The sequence below is a fragment of the Myodes glareolus genome, chromosome 8 (genome assembly GCF_982192425.1).
Source record: "Myodes glareolus chromosome 8, mMyoGla1.1, whole genome shotgun sequence".
In the NCBI taxonomy this organism is placed as follows: Eukaryota; Metazoa; Chordata; class Mammalia; order Rodentia; family Cricetidae; genus Myodes; species Myodes glareolus.
The window spans coordinates 53966162-53981731 of record NC_142033.1 but is presented as its reverse complement, the minus strand read 5'-3'; the positions used below and the strand labels follow the sequence as shown (position 1 = coordinate 53981731).

General features: G+C 47.7%; 1 protein-coding gene across 1 annotated transcript in view; it reads right to left on the bottom strand.

The window, feature by feature from the left end:
* Nucleotides 1-14727, bottom strand: part of Lgi2 (leucine rich repeat LGI family member 2) — a 32404-nt gene extending 17677 nt beyond the window's left edge. The window contains exons 1-6 of the mRNA XM_048415298.3: nt 14501-14727; nt 12576-12647; nt 10687-10758; nt 8758-8829; nt 4264-4335; nt 3415-3584 (exon numbers count right to left, since the gene is read on the bottom strand). Coding sequence (XP_048271255.2) covers nt 3415-3584; nt 4264-4335; nt 8758-8829; nt 10687-10758; nt 12576-12647; nt 14501-14688 — 646 coding nt within the window. The 5' untranslated portion in view covers nt 14689-14727. The remainder of the gene's footprint in view (nt 1-3414; nt 3585-4263; nt 4336-8757; nt 8830-10686; nt 10759-12575; nt 12648-14500) is intronic.
* Between the last annotated feature and the right edge of the window lie 843 nt (nt 14728-15570).

The window sequence follows — 15570 nt, the reverse complement described above, 5'->3', positions numbered from 1 at the left end:
TTCCTACCCACATCTGAACCCGACTTTCACAAAGCCAAAGACGCGGTCATTGTAGAGAGACCTCAAAGGACACACGTATCGACATGATACCAATTTCCTAGTGTTAAAAGATTAATAGCGTGTTCCGCCCTGAGAGCCGCGGCCTCCATTCACATCAGATCAAGTTTATGATGTCAGTGGGTCTCTTACAATTTCGGCCTTTCTCCCACTGGAATCCACGGATTTTTACATAGCTATTTATAGAACTTGCAGAAAATAAATTATACATGATGCGGAGCCTATGGGGAGAGCGAGTGCGCACTAATGCATTATTTCTCGTTGCATTTTCATCAGCCCGAACAAGGGAGGCTAACAGGACAATTAGGATGCAAAACTCAGTCCCTCTAAGGAATTTAGTGAATTATCCACCTAACATGGGATCATCGGTGGGTAACAGGAATCTCTGCCTGGTTAAAAATAGCCTTGAAGGGGAGGGTGTGGAAGAATTGTGATGAATCTGAAGAGCTGAGACAGCCTGGTGGTGGCTACACGCTCATTATGCCCCTCTGTGGAGGAACAGCATGGTAGCAATGGCCTTCCTCTCTGGGGCCAAACAGAGAGAGATTAGATCGAAGGAAGCCATAAAGGGGCACCACTCTCTCTCAGTGCGTCTGGCTCTCCATCCTCCGGGCACCCTCTCACACATACTTTCCCTGGCCTTTGGTAAAACCTCAGAAGCCAGGACTTGAGGTGAGCAGAAGACAGGAGTGCCAATACCCTCACAATTTATTGACCACACAATTTATTGACCACACACTTATGTGGCAGGGGCAGCGTCTGGGGACAGGACGTCTTGTTGCATCCTCACCCTGAAAAAGAAAAATCTTGGAGCACTGCTAGTGTGTCCATGAGCCTCAAGGCAACAGAAACAGAACAGTTACTGCGTACCTGAAAGTTCTAGGTGGACTTTGTCAAGGAGTAGGAACCTTGTTAGCAAAAACAAATAAACCCAAGAGAAGGCCGAAATGTGTTAAAGGATGCACATTGTTTCCAGGGATTCTGGGACTCGGGTCCTGGCTGCTCCAGTTCCAAGCCGTCTCCTTCCCAATGTTAATGCTCAGTCCCAGAACACAATAAGAAGCATCCAGAAGGCCCTGAGGTCAGAAATCCTATTTTCTTGTATAAATGATGCTCTGTTCCCAGAGCGGCAACAAAAGGCTGTGTCACCTTCTCCAATATAGACACTGTGACCAGGTGTGAACAGAATGATGGGAAATGCCAACCTCACTATGGGTTTTAGAGAATTCTCCAGAGAAGAACTGAAGGAAAAGCCAAAGAGGAGCCTCAGAAAGTTATAGCATAGCACTTAATGCCAAATGGTCTTGAATGACACCTTTTTGAACAAACGCCACGGACCATGACCTCTGATTTATTGCACTGCCCTGATAGCACGATAAATAACCTCTTAGTGGCCAGGCTGAGTAAAGGGTGCCCGCCAATCACACAGCTGAACACAGCCCAGCTCTGTGGTGCAAGAAAAGGTTACTTGCTTGAAATTTCCAGTGTTCCATAAAAGAACAGGACCTGTGAGTTTCTCTAGTTGCAGACACACATGTGCATATGCACACGAACACCTGGAATTCATCTCTACATGGTGGGTTTTGGCTTGTTCGGAAGGGAGCAGTAGGTTTTTCTAAACGTGATACTTTGTTCTTGGGATGTTTCCCTATTCGGTGTTGCTTAGCTGTTTTCTGAGCCCTCCTCCCCACTGCTCCTCTTGACATGCCTTCAGGCTTTGTAGATAGCAACTCCTAGTCTTGCGGTTTATTCCCACCAACATCTAGGAAGCAGGCTGCACACTGTGGATTGATCCTCTCGCCTTGAAAATTCAGCTTCAAAAGCAGCGGAAGCCTGCTTGAGCCTTTCAAACAGAGGCACCCCCTGCCCTTTACCTGTGGGGACCTGGAGGGAGTCAGCATTTTAATTTTATTCCATAACCTCAAAATATGTGGAAATGGAAACCCTGAGGTGGGCTCTGAAAAAACAAAGTCAAAATCTACCTTTACAGTTTCCCCTCAACGTGAATATTTTCCTTTAGCAACCACTTGTCAGCTTACACAGTCTACTCTGCCACAGGCTACAATTTCCCTACTTATCTCAGCCTACTTGAAATGGAAAATAACTTACAGATACAAGAATCTGGTATTAAACTTATAATAAGTATTATCTTACTGGGAGGTGGGAAGCCAGTGACAGTAAAAATATCCAGACTTCTCTGTGCCTGTCTTTCCATGAAAGGCAAATCAAATTCTTAAGTCTATATTTCAATCTTCAAAGAAAGACAGACAGACAGGCAAGCTGGGGAGCTAGCTCAGTCAGAAAAGTAAAGTTTTCTTCCCCCAGAACCTATATAAAAAGCTGGACATGGTGAGGCACACTGTAAGCTCAGTGCTGGAGAGACAGAGCCAGCTAGACTGTGGAGCTCGCCGGCTATCCAGTCCAGCTGAATCAGCAGTATTTTGAGAGATACTGCCTCAAAAAGCAATCCTGAGGAACGGCACCCAAATTCCACCTCTGGCATCCACACACCCACGCATGCACATACATGAACATGCACACACGCTCAGAAATGCACACACAATTAGAAGGAAGAAACAATAATATGATTGGAGTATTTGGATTTTGCAATGAATCAAAATTAAAGCAGGCTTGGTGAAAAAAAAATTGCCTATAATAGCTAGCCTTTGGGAGGTTGAAGCAGAACAATTTCTTCAAATTCAAGGCCAGGCTGCTCAAGGTGACAAGAATTAGGTCAGCCTGAGCTACATAGCAACACCCCATCTCAAAGTGGGGGGGTGAAAGGAAGAAAAAAAAAGAGAAATTAAGATTAGAGCCAGTGCGGCTAACAAAATCCTTCCTATCTGTTGAGATATTTTCCCAACCAAATTGATTTATTTCTTAAACATTTTACATGATTTGTGTGTGTATGTGTTTGTATGTGTTTATGTGTGTGTGTGTTTATGTGTGTGTATGTGTTTATGTGTGCGTGCGTGTGTGTGTTTGTGTGTGTGTGTTCATGTGTGTGTGTATGCATGTGTATGTTTGAGTGTGTATGTGCTTATGTGTGTGTGTTTGTGTGTGTGTGTGTGTGTGTGTGTGTGTGTGTGTGTGTGTATGCATGTGTAGGCCAGAAGACAACTGATAGCAATCAGTTCTCTCCTTCAAGCACATAGGTCCCAGGCAGCGAACTCAGGTCCCCAAACTTGGTACAAACACCTTCACTCAATAAGCCACTTTGCCAGCCCTGGTTCATTTCTCTAAAATGACTTTGATCGGAAACATCTACATTCACTTTCCCTCACACGCAGTTGGCAGTCCAGAAGGAAAAGAAAATTATTCTACGTGTCCACCTCTGGGGAGACAGGCTCTGCCTACCTGTGGTGGTGCACTCATAGTCAAAACTGGTCACATCGTTGAGCTTCTTCTCCTGGTACTCTGGCGGACCGGTACACAGCACATCAGACACAGTGGAATTTGTCATCTTCAGCCATAGATACAACCATTTGGCTTTGCAGTCACATTCAAACTTATTACCCCTTAAATCTCTGGAATGCAAAGCACAAATACACACACAGGGAAGCAGACGCGTTGATGTGTTTTGGTAGTAACATGAAACACTGGAGTTTTTCATAGCCTAGTACAGCTAAAACAATCCAATTACGGAATTTCTTTAAAATTACTGTGTTTAATGCATCGTATTTCTTGTATTTATTGTTATCTTTATTGAGTATTCCTTGATGCGTGATTTGAATGGAAGGGCATACAGACAGTTCTCAAAGATGAGACAACATCCCTCTTAAAATTGTCTCAGTGCAATGGTGAAGGTTGGAAGGGATGGGAGAACATCCCTTTGTCTATAGGTTCCCATAGACAAAAAGAGGAGGTAATAGGAAGACAGTGTTCATAACAAAACTGGATCATTCCAAATCTTATTAAACTGCATCCAGTACAAAATGCTACAGTCACAAGGCTTCTAGTGAAACTTGAGAAGGCAAAGCAGATGGAAAGACTGCTCGGGGACCACCTATCAAGCAAGGCTAATTTACCATCAGACACAGGGCACGGTATCTGGTGGCTGAATTCAACACAAGGCAATACATATGCTGTTTCTCCGTGTGCATTACTCTGTGAGAGTACTGCTTACTGAGCCAAGAGTAAAGGGATCTGAAAGACATTGACTAGGGCCTGTGACCAGTATACACAAACTTAATCTGCATTACTTACAGTTCAATCAGAGAATCTAAATCACTAAAGACGTCCCTTGGAAGTGCTTTGATGTGGTTGTTGGCCAAAGAACTAGAAAAAGAAAGTCACATTTTAATGTGGTTACCACCTTCCTGCCAGTCATTCTGAAGTCCCTTTAAGAGCATCTAATGATCCATGGAGAGCTCTGAGGCTCTGCATCAAAACATGGTGCAGTCTATGGCTTTGATCAACACCAAGAGTTGGATTACAACAAGTTCCACTGCACCAAGACAACTGGATTCTAATGTAAGCTTTTTTATTTTGAACTTTATTTATTTATTTATAAGTACTTTATTAAGTTCTTTATACAAAGCTATTAAACTACAGAAGGCTTCTTTGGTTCTTGGAATAAAAACCAAAGTTCTAGGCCTCATGGAGCAACAAAACACCTTTAATTCCAACCCTTGGGAGGCAGAGGCAGGTGGATCTCTGTGAGTTTCAGGCCAGCCAGTCCTAGACAGTGAGATCCTGTCAAAAAAAAAAGGGGGGGGAGAAGGGTGGGGGGAAATGCCAAGATTTCATTTCAAGACCTCTTCATAGTCTAGGAACCTCCCCCATTAGGTGAGACTCCACCACCCACTACTCTAACCCAGCCATAATTCTGTCATGGTTCCTTGGACTTCATCCAAAGATGGTCATTTGCAAACTAGGTTTTAATTGTTTGTTTGCTTCTTGACTGGGTACCTTCCTGACACAAAAGCAACAGACACTGCTGTCTGTTCATGGTTTTCCCTCACCCCTTGAACAGTGCAAACACTCAGCAAGCTGGGAAACCTTGGCTGGTAAAGACGGATATGCTACTGTGGGAAACGAATGAATGAAGCATCAGTAGGAGACGAACAATGGAAGGTGGACGGGCTTTACCTAAGAAGTTCTCTTACGGTCATCAAAGCATACTTGATCATCTGTGTTTCTCAAATGGACGTAGCGAACCCTCCTTTCCATGAAGACATTCCACATGACACACTAGAATAGTGTAAGGTCTCGGGGAAGGAGCATGTTTAGTGACTAACGGGCTGTGATCAGCTTCATCTTCTCACCAACCAAGGCTGATGAGAAATCAATTCCCTGTTCCTTCTTAGTGTTGAAGAGGTTACTGAGCTGCCAGCCCACACCCACTCCCAGCTACAGTAACTATTAGGAGGAGAACCAGCTCCTGTTGATTCAGGACTCTGTAGTACCCCACCACCAGCCAGCTGAGGATGGATGCCCACAGTGCTGTGTCCTTGCGGGAAGATGTTGAGTGTGGAAACAACGTACGTCAAGTCTGTGTTTTTCCCAGACACTACACACTAATGTAAACTGGACAAGAAATGGATACCTTCTCTACAGTTTTCTTCTACGCGCGAGTACAAACGGCAGCATCTTTAAACGATAAACATGCAGGTAGTTAATAAAACAGATATGAAGTGAGTCATTCCTGGTCACAGCACGGTCATGGCCCATCCCGGAATGACTGGTAAATAAACAAGCACCTCCTCTACCAGTCAGCGGGGTGTAGTAGAAAGTTTAAGCTCCTGTTTACTCCAAATAGTCTTCCTTCAAATACCGACTGAGAATGGGAGGCCAGCGGTTCCCAATTATTCCTCTTCCCACTCAGGCAGCCATAAATGGATTAGAATGCCATTTCATGTGCTGCTTTACCTTGCTTTTCTGAATGAGGTGCTTGCACAGTTTTTGATGTGTTGGGGGGAAAGTTAATTATGTAATCACACTGAACATACGCTGGGGTAACTTTTGGAAACTTTAAAAAGGGGGGGGGGTGTTTGTTTTGATTTCGAAAGCAAAGCCAAAAAAAAAGCCCACTTTATCTAAATATCAGTTAATTATTCAGCTAAAACTGTGATTACCTGAAAGCTATCACATTGAAATGGTAATAATATAATTAGAAACGGCATGACCAAAGCAAGCAAGAAAACAAACAAGAATATTTAGCAATTGTTTTGAGCTTGCAATTTAGGTTTCAGAAGTCAGCCCTATATTTCTACCCTGCCCATGCTGAGTGCTTAACATTATATCTTCCGTTCAGTTTCATTTAGTCTACAAACCAAGCACTTACTTCATTTCTCAAACTATTTAATAGCTTCCCGTCCCCTGGGTTCTATAAGACCGCTGGAAAACAAATGTCCTAGATTTTAGTTACAGATTGGCACTGCTCCCTCCATGCTTTGGAACCCGGCTCATGTTTTAATATGAATGCGAGCATCCAAGTGTTGAGAAAGTTCACAAAAGGCCAACACCAAACATCTCGTTTAAATGAGAAGACTTGGGGCAGTGACTTCCCGAAGGAAGTGAGTGAATTTTGGAGCTGAGGCTTTCTCTGTGTGCAACATTTAAAGGCGAGATAAGGGAAGTTCCCTCTGTAAGCAATGTGTGAGTTCTGTCTGTAGCCTGTGCCTAATATCAATGGCCGTCCTTCCCAACTTTTGGGACCCACATCTATCTGCCCCAGCTGTTCCTCGCCAGGCAGCCATATCTATCCTTTCGGCAGTCTCCATCTGGATACCCAACTGGCCAAGAAAATTTATCAATCCAGAGAGAAAGCCAAGATTTTTTTTGGACTGGAAGGATGGAATTTGTATTGTCATTGAGGCGGAAAAGGAAAACGATGATGGTGATGATGATGATGATGATGATGATGGTGGTGGTGGTGGTGGTGGTGGTGAGGATGATGATGGTGATGGTGAGGATGATGATGATGATGATGATGATGATGATGGTAATGGTGATGGTGATGGTAAGGATGGTGATGGTGAGGATGGTGAGGATGATGATGGTGATGGTGAGGATGGTGATGGTGATGGTGAGGATGGTGATGATGATAATATGATGCCAGTCATATCCTTGGCATTTACTGGGGGTATTGGGGCTTCTGTTTTTACCGCCAAACATCATAAACCTATTATGTACATCAGCCATCTACAGTCGGTATAATCATCATTATCTCGAGAATGAGGAAACTAAGGGTCAGAAAAGCCAGGTAATATCAGTAAGTGGTGACCTGGAGTTTGGAACCCAAGCCTGAAACCTCAGTCCATGAGCAATAAGAGCTCTGCCTACAGCTTGACTCTGAGAGACGCCTGCAGAAAGACAGAAGCCCTAGAACACAGCAGGACACACATCCTCCTCCATGCCCTGTGCTGACAAGTAAGCTTCAATCCCGCCCCCTGCTGCTCCCACTCCCCAACCTCTCCAGCCCTCAGCTCAGGTAGGGCTTCTGCTTGGTGGCCCCAGAACCCAGGCTCACTGTGCCCACTGCAGATGCCTTCACCAGGATCATTGTGGCTTAATGGGAAGGCTCTTAAGTGACCACGTCCCTACGGTCTGGTCAGGGTGGGACTCAAAGGCGCCACCATGCCTGCCCAGCAGCCAGAGTTCGTGTCCTCCAGTTTCTCAGCTCCCTTTGCAATCAGAGGCCGGATGACTAAGGATAGAGGACCCATCATCTTCCTCAGACAAAAACTCTACTATGCAAACGGAGCCCAAGTCTCGGCTACTAAATGACTCCTACCGTGACAATGTCCAGTTTTGCATTTTCACAAACATCACCATTCTTTTTTTTCCAATCTTATTCACTTTTCTAAGTGTGTGTGTTTGTTTCATTCTGACATGCAGATCAATTCAGATCAATTCTTTTTCCCGCTTTGGTCTCTAGCAAGCCAGTAAGGAATCAAGAGATTTTAGCTGAAACTACAGATTAACCTAACTAATGCAACAGAAAAAGCGACTTCCATCCTAATGGGAGGACATAGATGTCTCTATGCCACTTTACCCTCTACCTGATGTCCTTCGCTGAGTCTCGGAAGTTTCAGCTCCCAGTCCTGCAGAATGGGAACTCACAGATGATCATAAAACTCAGAGAAGGTCTTTGGGTACCTGGTACCTGGCACCAGGTGAGTATAAGAACCATGCCTCCATCCCACTTCCTCCATGATCACAAGGCCCTCACAGCACTGAGAGGTTCTCACTTCACATGAAGTCACACGGGTCCCCATGGTGACATAGGATGGTGGAGACCAATGTGCATTTGGTCATCACAATGAGTGTTGCCTGACAGCATAGGAACCTCTTGGGTGATCCGGAAATGAGTTTCCTTTGAGATATATTGTAAATATGGAAACATCAAGGGAAACCAATACTGCGTGTGTACATGTGTGTGTTTGCGTATGCACGTGTGTGTACATGTGAGTACACGTGTGCACATGTGACCACAGGAGCCATCCACTCTATTTTTTGAGACAGGGTTTCTCCCTAGGACCTGGGGTTCACTGCTTAGGAGAGGCTGGCTGGCCAGCAAGCCCCAGGGATTTTCCTGCCTCTGTTTCTCCAGCACTGAGGTAACAAGTATGCACCATAATGTCCGCCTTTTTACATGGGCTTGGGGATCCAACCATGGGCCTAACGTTTGCACGGTCAGCATTTTACAGACTGAGTCATGCCCCCAGCACGTACAACAGAGCTCAGAGAACTTACAGGTGAGTCAGGTCACGGAGGCCCCGAAAGGCATTTCTTGAAATGGTTTCTATTTTGTTCCCTTCAATGAACCTAAGGAGAGAAGCAACATAATATCACCAAATTCCCTCTCCTTAATATCGCTAACAGATGATCTATTGCGCTTTGGCAGTGAACTCGGAAAGTACTCATGAAGTATCGAAACTCCCAAGTTAGTAGCAAGCTGCGCTAAACTCCATGGGGAGCCGGGCGTGTGAACAAGAACACATGCATGCCAGCTTCTCAGCGCCTTCCAGATCAGCATAGATGTCTCCAAATTCAGAGCTGGCAACACGGGTGATAATATCTTGAGTTTGAGGAAGGAAGAAGAATGTACCTGCACAGAGGCCAGAAAGTCTCCCATCTCTACGACACTGGCTGGGAAGCTTCCAGGCACTTTCCCGCTCCTCTTACATTGCCCTGTGCCCGGCTAACCATATACTTTTGCTAATACCATAGTCCTTAGAGGGGAGCCCATTGTTTTACATCTCTGCATTTTAGTTTTCGCTAGGAAGAGTTCCATTACACATGGCTTCCAGCAAGCTTGAGCTCATCCTGTCCTACACAGCCTCATCCCTAGGCAAACAGTGACAAGGCAGGGATGATGTTCCCAAGCCCTGAACAATGCTAGAAAGCAGAAAGGACAGTACAGGGTGCTGCGCTGACTTTCTTTGTGCTGAGATGGTACAGGGCTTGCGTGGGAACAATGACACTCAGGATATGACAGGAAGACACTGTGACTGTTCCCGGGGGCCAAAGGGCTAAGTCAGATGTTAGCAGGTCTTTGATGAGATGGTCCAAGGGGAAGACTTTGCCACGTCTGCGACACAACTGACAAGTTAGTTCTCCCAGAGAGAACTCTCCGATGCCTGTTTTTAAAAACTCTGCTGTCTGTTCAGCACTAGACGTTAGCATACCCGAGAAGCTAACTTTCTCCCTGATGCCCTGGGTGACACATGAACTCCCCACCAGAGAAATTCCCAGGTACCCCACAGCTATCCATGGATTTTTGGCAGACCCCGGTGGCTTCACCCCTTCAGCTGTGACACTCTTTCCACATCAAATACATGCCAAAATACCGGATTATGAGCAGGTTCTCCGGAGAAAGAATTCCTGGGGAGACCTTGGTCCCTGAGACTTCACATCAGCAAAGAGCTCTTTCTACCTGGGATGTGTCTAGAATGCCAGCGCCTACCTGTTCACCTCAGATAAGACAGCAGGCTCTGCAAAGCCTTTGAATGCTAAGCAAGGAAATCCCAACTGATAGCAGGATTAGCATTATTACAGACTCACCCAACACAAGGCTGGGACAACTTAAGGGGGAAGGGAAAGACTCGGATGTGACAAAGGCTGAAATAAGAACCACGGCTAAGTTCGCTGCTAGAAGGGGAAGTGGTGTGTCTGAAGCGGGGAGTAAGTAACCCCTCTCCTGTTTTTCTGTTGTTTATGCTTTGGTTTGGGTTTTCATTTTTAGGCACAGGAAAAGAAAATCTAATCAGACCCTCAGCAGAACTCACAGGAGACAGAACGAACATGATATGGGACAGCTGGATACAAACCAGGCAGTTTACCCTCAAATAGGGAAACTTTGTTTAAAAATAAGTAGCCCTGAGAACCATCCAGCTCTATTTCTGGCCCATCAGCAAATCCATGCCTAGTTATGGAGGTAAAAATATCCAACACAATTTCCAGTCGTACTTACTACATGACAAATTAAATGTCAGCTGAGAATGAATGAGCCAGCGCCTCCCTCCTGAGCTTCGTCCCCAGCCTCCTCCTGCCCCCATGCTGGGAAGAAAATCAACTCATGGACCAGTGCTGGCAAGAGAACGGTGTTTTCTGCACCCCATCCCCTCCACAGGACACAACTCAGAAAGCCCCTGGAGGCACCAAACTCTCAGCAACACTTACAGGTATTCGAGATGAAAGAGGCCAGCAAAGGCATCATCGCGGATCACTGTGAAGGAGTTAGAATTCAGCAGTCTGAAAACAAAACAGGCTTTAGTAGAATAGAGATGGAAAGGGCAATTCATGTGGCGAAGCCATTTTTCTTAGGTGCTAATCTGTGGGCAAATAAATGAAGGCTCTTCTCAGCCTAAAGACAACCCGTTAGGTTCCCAGCTGTCCTCACCATTGTGATGGGGACAGTGAGGAAGGGATCTCTTGCTCTCTGAATTTTCCGCTATCTCCAGTACAACCTCTCTGCCCCCACCTTGGAAAATATGAATCCTGGGAAATAGGAACTGGTGGCCATTATTCAAAAACAGTTTTCAGCTAGGCACAACTGAATACCCAATGAATACTTCGTGATGCCCAAGAAACCATGGAATCACAGACGTATGAGGATCTAATCCAACTGTATACTCGAGATATTTGAGCCCAAAGAAGTTAAGAGGGTTGACCAAAGTCACACAGTCTACCATGCTATCTCAACAGAAACAGTCATTCTTAAGAGGTTAAGAAACCTCTAGAAGATTATCACTATGTAGTTTTCTATTTGAGTAGCCAAGTAAATACTTTTTGTAAGTATTTATAGAAACCACCTAAGTTTATTTAGCCAAATAATAGCTAGGCTATACTTCTATTCCAAAAGAATTGAGAGGTAAAGTTGTGTTTTGTTTATGTATTTATTGTATAGGTATACGACATGTCTGTGGACACAAATGTGCCAGAAAACATACGTAAGGTCAGAGGATAATCTGAGGAGTCGCTTCTTTCCCTCCACCATACAGGACCCAGGGATCAAACTCAGGTCATTAGGCTTGGTGGCAAACACCTTTGCCTACGGAGTCACCTTGTTGGCATATGAACTGAGATTTTAAGTGGTGAGTTTAATGTTGTAGTAGGTGTAAAACACGCCAAGAAGAGAACTATCAATGGCAATTTACTGAGGATGGGTAGTGATTTGTGCCTCTGTCTTTTTCCATAGCGCATTGCCTGCTGTAGTTACAGTCTCATCGAGTCCAAGAAATACGAGAGAATCTGTGCCACGTACTCACAGCGGCTGCTGATTTTCTGTCTTGTTTATGTGATGCTAAGGATGGAACCCCGGGCTTCCTGTACGGTAGACAAACGCTCTACCACTGAGCTACATACCCTCCATACACACCCCCCAGCCTAGGGAATTACATTCAAAAGTGACTTTGGGGCATTTATTGTCATTATCAAACATCAACTGACTTAGGTTTCAGGGTCCTACACAGGCACTCATCATGGTGATTGGGGCACGGATCACTAAGAGGAGCCAGGGCAAATGTAGCTTTGGGCTTTGTGTCTGGATCCTCACTCCATGGATCAAGGCAATTTGCATGTTCTGAGCATCAAATTCTTTATCTCTCAGATGGGAAAACCAAAGTAAAGTACCTTTCCCGAAGAGATGCCAAGCCAGTGAGGTAGAAGCATGCACACCTACAATGCCCAGTATGCTGCCTGCCTGCATGTATGTGAGACAAACTGGAAGTGCTCTTCAAAGAGTAATACGGAAATTTTTAAAGATAAATTTCTTTGGAGGTGAGATGTTTGGGGAAACTATTTATTGAGGTGAAACTCTGGTTATGGCCAATGCAGCCACTCCCAATTGCCTGATCTGTGAGTGGGATGTACCACAAAGCCGGGAGAACTTGGTGGAGAGTCAGGTGAGAAAGCAGAGCAGGACGGTGGTTCAATGTGGACACCATAGGACAGGCTAAAGCTAAGAGTCGGTATGGGAGATTCTAGCTGTTGATTTACAGGAAGACGAGACCACCCTTGAAGGACCACACTTTGGGGACCCCATTTTGTAGAGGATGCCCCATACTCACAGTAGCTGCAGGGAAGGCAGATGGGAAAACATCCGGTCCTTGATTTCCAAAAAGGTTCCATTGACTAGGCTCCTACAGGGCAAGAAAGGGGCAGAGGGATGCCCAGGTTGCTTTCGGGAAATGTCAACCCAAGTTTGCAATTGGCCTCATCCTCCATCTGAGCTTCACCCTATTCCTCCCTGGGGTAAAGCTACCTGTGTTTGGCCATCATCTCCCCAGGAAACAAGCTGTGGAGAGGCAAGCTGCCTCCAGTGCACTTGATCAATAGGGAGACTCCTCAGGCTAACTGAATCCCTGGTCTGGCTCCTTGCACAGACACTGTCAGCTCAAAATAATCCTCTAGCTTCCTTCATTTCACTCCAGGAGGCCCCTGCTGAAGGTGGGTAATTGCTTCACCTTTGCCCAAGATTCTGTTTGTGCAGACACAAAGTTAATGTTGGCCCACGGAACTCCGGGGTAGGATTAAGCATTCCCCTTGGAAGCACGCATCCGGAGAAGACACTCAGAGCACTTCTGATTAAATGCACTGTGAAAGCCTCGGGGGGAAACTCGGAGACACCTGAACTTGCCCATGAAGGAAGAGGCAACGCCATCTGCCAGATAAATGGTCAACTCCAGAAAGAAGCCTGGTTGCTTCGGCCTCAGGGTCTCCTACCCTTTCTGGCCACAGCAGCGCTTCCATACACTATTGGAGTTAACATGCAGAACTCCTCGGCTTTGATCATATCCCAAAGGCTTTACAAAAGAAATGCTAGAATCCCCCATGTGATCTAATTTATCAATAGTATGAGTCAAACAGGCCTGCTGTTCCCCACAGCTTACTCTCCCAACTTTTTACAAACGTAAACAGGACCCAGGACCTTTCCATTGCTGCACCGTGATGCCATTTTGCTTTGGAGACAAAGCACAGGAATGATGACACGCAGGAAAAAGCACATGCAACGTTACCCCCAGGACTCCCTCACCCTCAGGATTCCCTCCTATACAACTGTGCGGGGGAGGGGGGTGCCCCCAGGACCTTACCCTGGAACAATGGACTGTCCTAGCAGGACATGTCCCAGCAATAAGGTAACCCCCTAAGATCCCTTCCATAGCAACATTTTGTCAGTGTGACTGGGTGAGACCTCGTTGAAGGCACTTAGCAAGTGGACAGGGGATCCCTTTTGATTAGTTCTGTCAGTGCTGGTAATATAACCCTCTGTGGAGAAAGGTGGGAAAAAGAGAGGCCCTCTTGAACCCAAGGCAAGAAGTCGGGTGTCTTCCTACCCTAGAGGTTCAGCTGGATGCCTCATTATCTCAAGGTACTTGGAAGCCCTCTGGGTTCCCCCTCTTTGAAGCCACGTGGAGCACCCCTCCTTTGCCCACGCCAGCCTCTTCCCAGTCTGCAGTGTGGAGAGGTCCGGAGGGGGCCAAACTCACAGTACAGCTGAGGGTGGCTGCCATGAGGCCTCACCCATTCCTAGTCGGTCCGCTCAATCCGGGCACATTCAGCCACCCTCCAGTCACACACACACCCACCCAGCAGCACAACAGAACCACTCAAAACTTTAAGGCACCCCCCCAACAGTCATCCCGGGGCGCGAAATACAGGCTGTGAACTCTGGTGCACAGACCCTACCCCACTGTGGGCCCTGGGTCTGCAGTAACATCAGCTCCCCCAGGTAGATCTGACGCCGGTGGCCAAGGGCCACAATGAGAAACTGTCAACGCGGACCTATCTGGATTCCCGCACTCTGTGGTTCTGAGTCCCCCTAGCCTCCCCGCGGCACAGACTCCACCCACGTCCCGTGGTGCGCCCCCAACCCAAACGCAAAGAAAGGAATTAGGGAGCAGGGTCAGGTGGCGCTGCCCCAGCACCAGCCGCAACCCCGTGGTGGCGGCCGGCACAGGGCAGGGCGGGGCAGGGGTGGAGGGGTCCCACTCACAGGGAGCTGATGTCGCCAGGCACGATCCTGGGCACCCAGGAGGAACCCACGCAGATGATGGACTCCTTGGTACAGCTGCAAGTGGCGGGGCAGCGCGCCAACCGCCTCACCTGCGCGCTCGGCGGGATGAGGCACGCGGCGCTCAGCAGCAGCAGCCCCAGCGCCCCGCCGCCTCTCCGCAGCGCCATGCCAGGACCCCCGGTACCCGCCCGGGCCCGGACCCCTGCTGCCGCCACCGCCCCGCGCCTCGCGCTCGGACCCGGCGCCGCTGCAGACGCGGGTGCCGCTTCCCGATCGGCCGCCGGCGCTGCTGGCGAGGACGCGGGCGCCGCGGGTGTGGGAGGCCGAGCCGCAGCCGAGCAGCATGCTGGCCGCCACCCCCACTCAGCGCCCCCCCACCCGCGCCCGGGCTGCTGGGCGGCCGCCGCACCCGCCTCACCCGCGCTGGCCTGACATCAGCACCCGCGCCCGCCGCGGGCCCGAACCAATGAATAATGCACGCGGGGGCCCGCCCCGCGGGGGAGGGGGAGGGAAAAGTTGGATGACCTTGGGGGAGGGGCCGACCGAAGCTCAGACCCCCTGGGATCCCGGCTGAGCCTAGCCGGAGAGGGGACCCGCAATCCTTCCACGGGCTGCAAAGAATTTCAGGGACACTGGACTCCTTTCTGCGGAGTCAAAATGTGAGCTTCCATCCCCGCAAAAAAAAATAATTTTTTTAAAAAGTAGAAGCAGTAACGACAGGAGGTTCCATACCCCCCCCCAGAAAAGTAGGGGTGGGGAGAACTAGCTTGAGCTGGGAGAGGGGTCTCTGTCTTGAGAGTTCGGAAGAGGCCAGACCTTTGAGCACCCTTCATTGATCTTGAAGAGGACCTAAGTGAATGTGACAAAGGGGTTTGGCTGGTCCGCCTTGGCCGGCCAACCATGTGACTGTGGGGTTTGAGTCGCCACTGCACCTGAGCTCACTGAAGCCAGTCGCTTTCCATTGCCCATGGAAAGTAGAATCGCAAAACAGCTAGGGCATCTCCTGCCACGTTGGGCCTTGCAAAAAATGATCCGGCAAAAACTTTCCC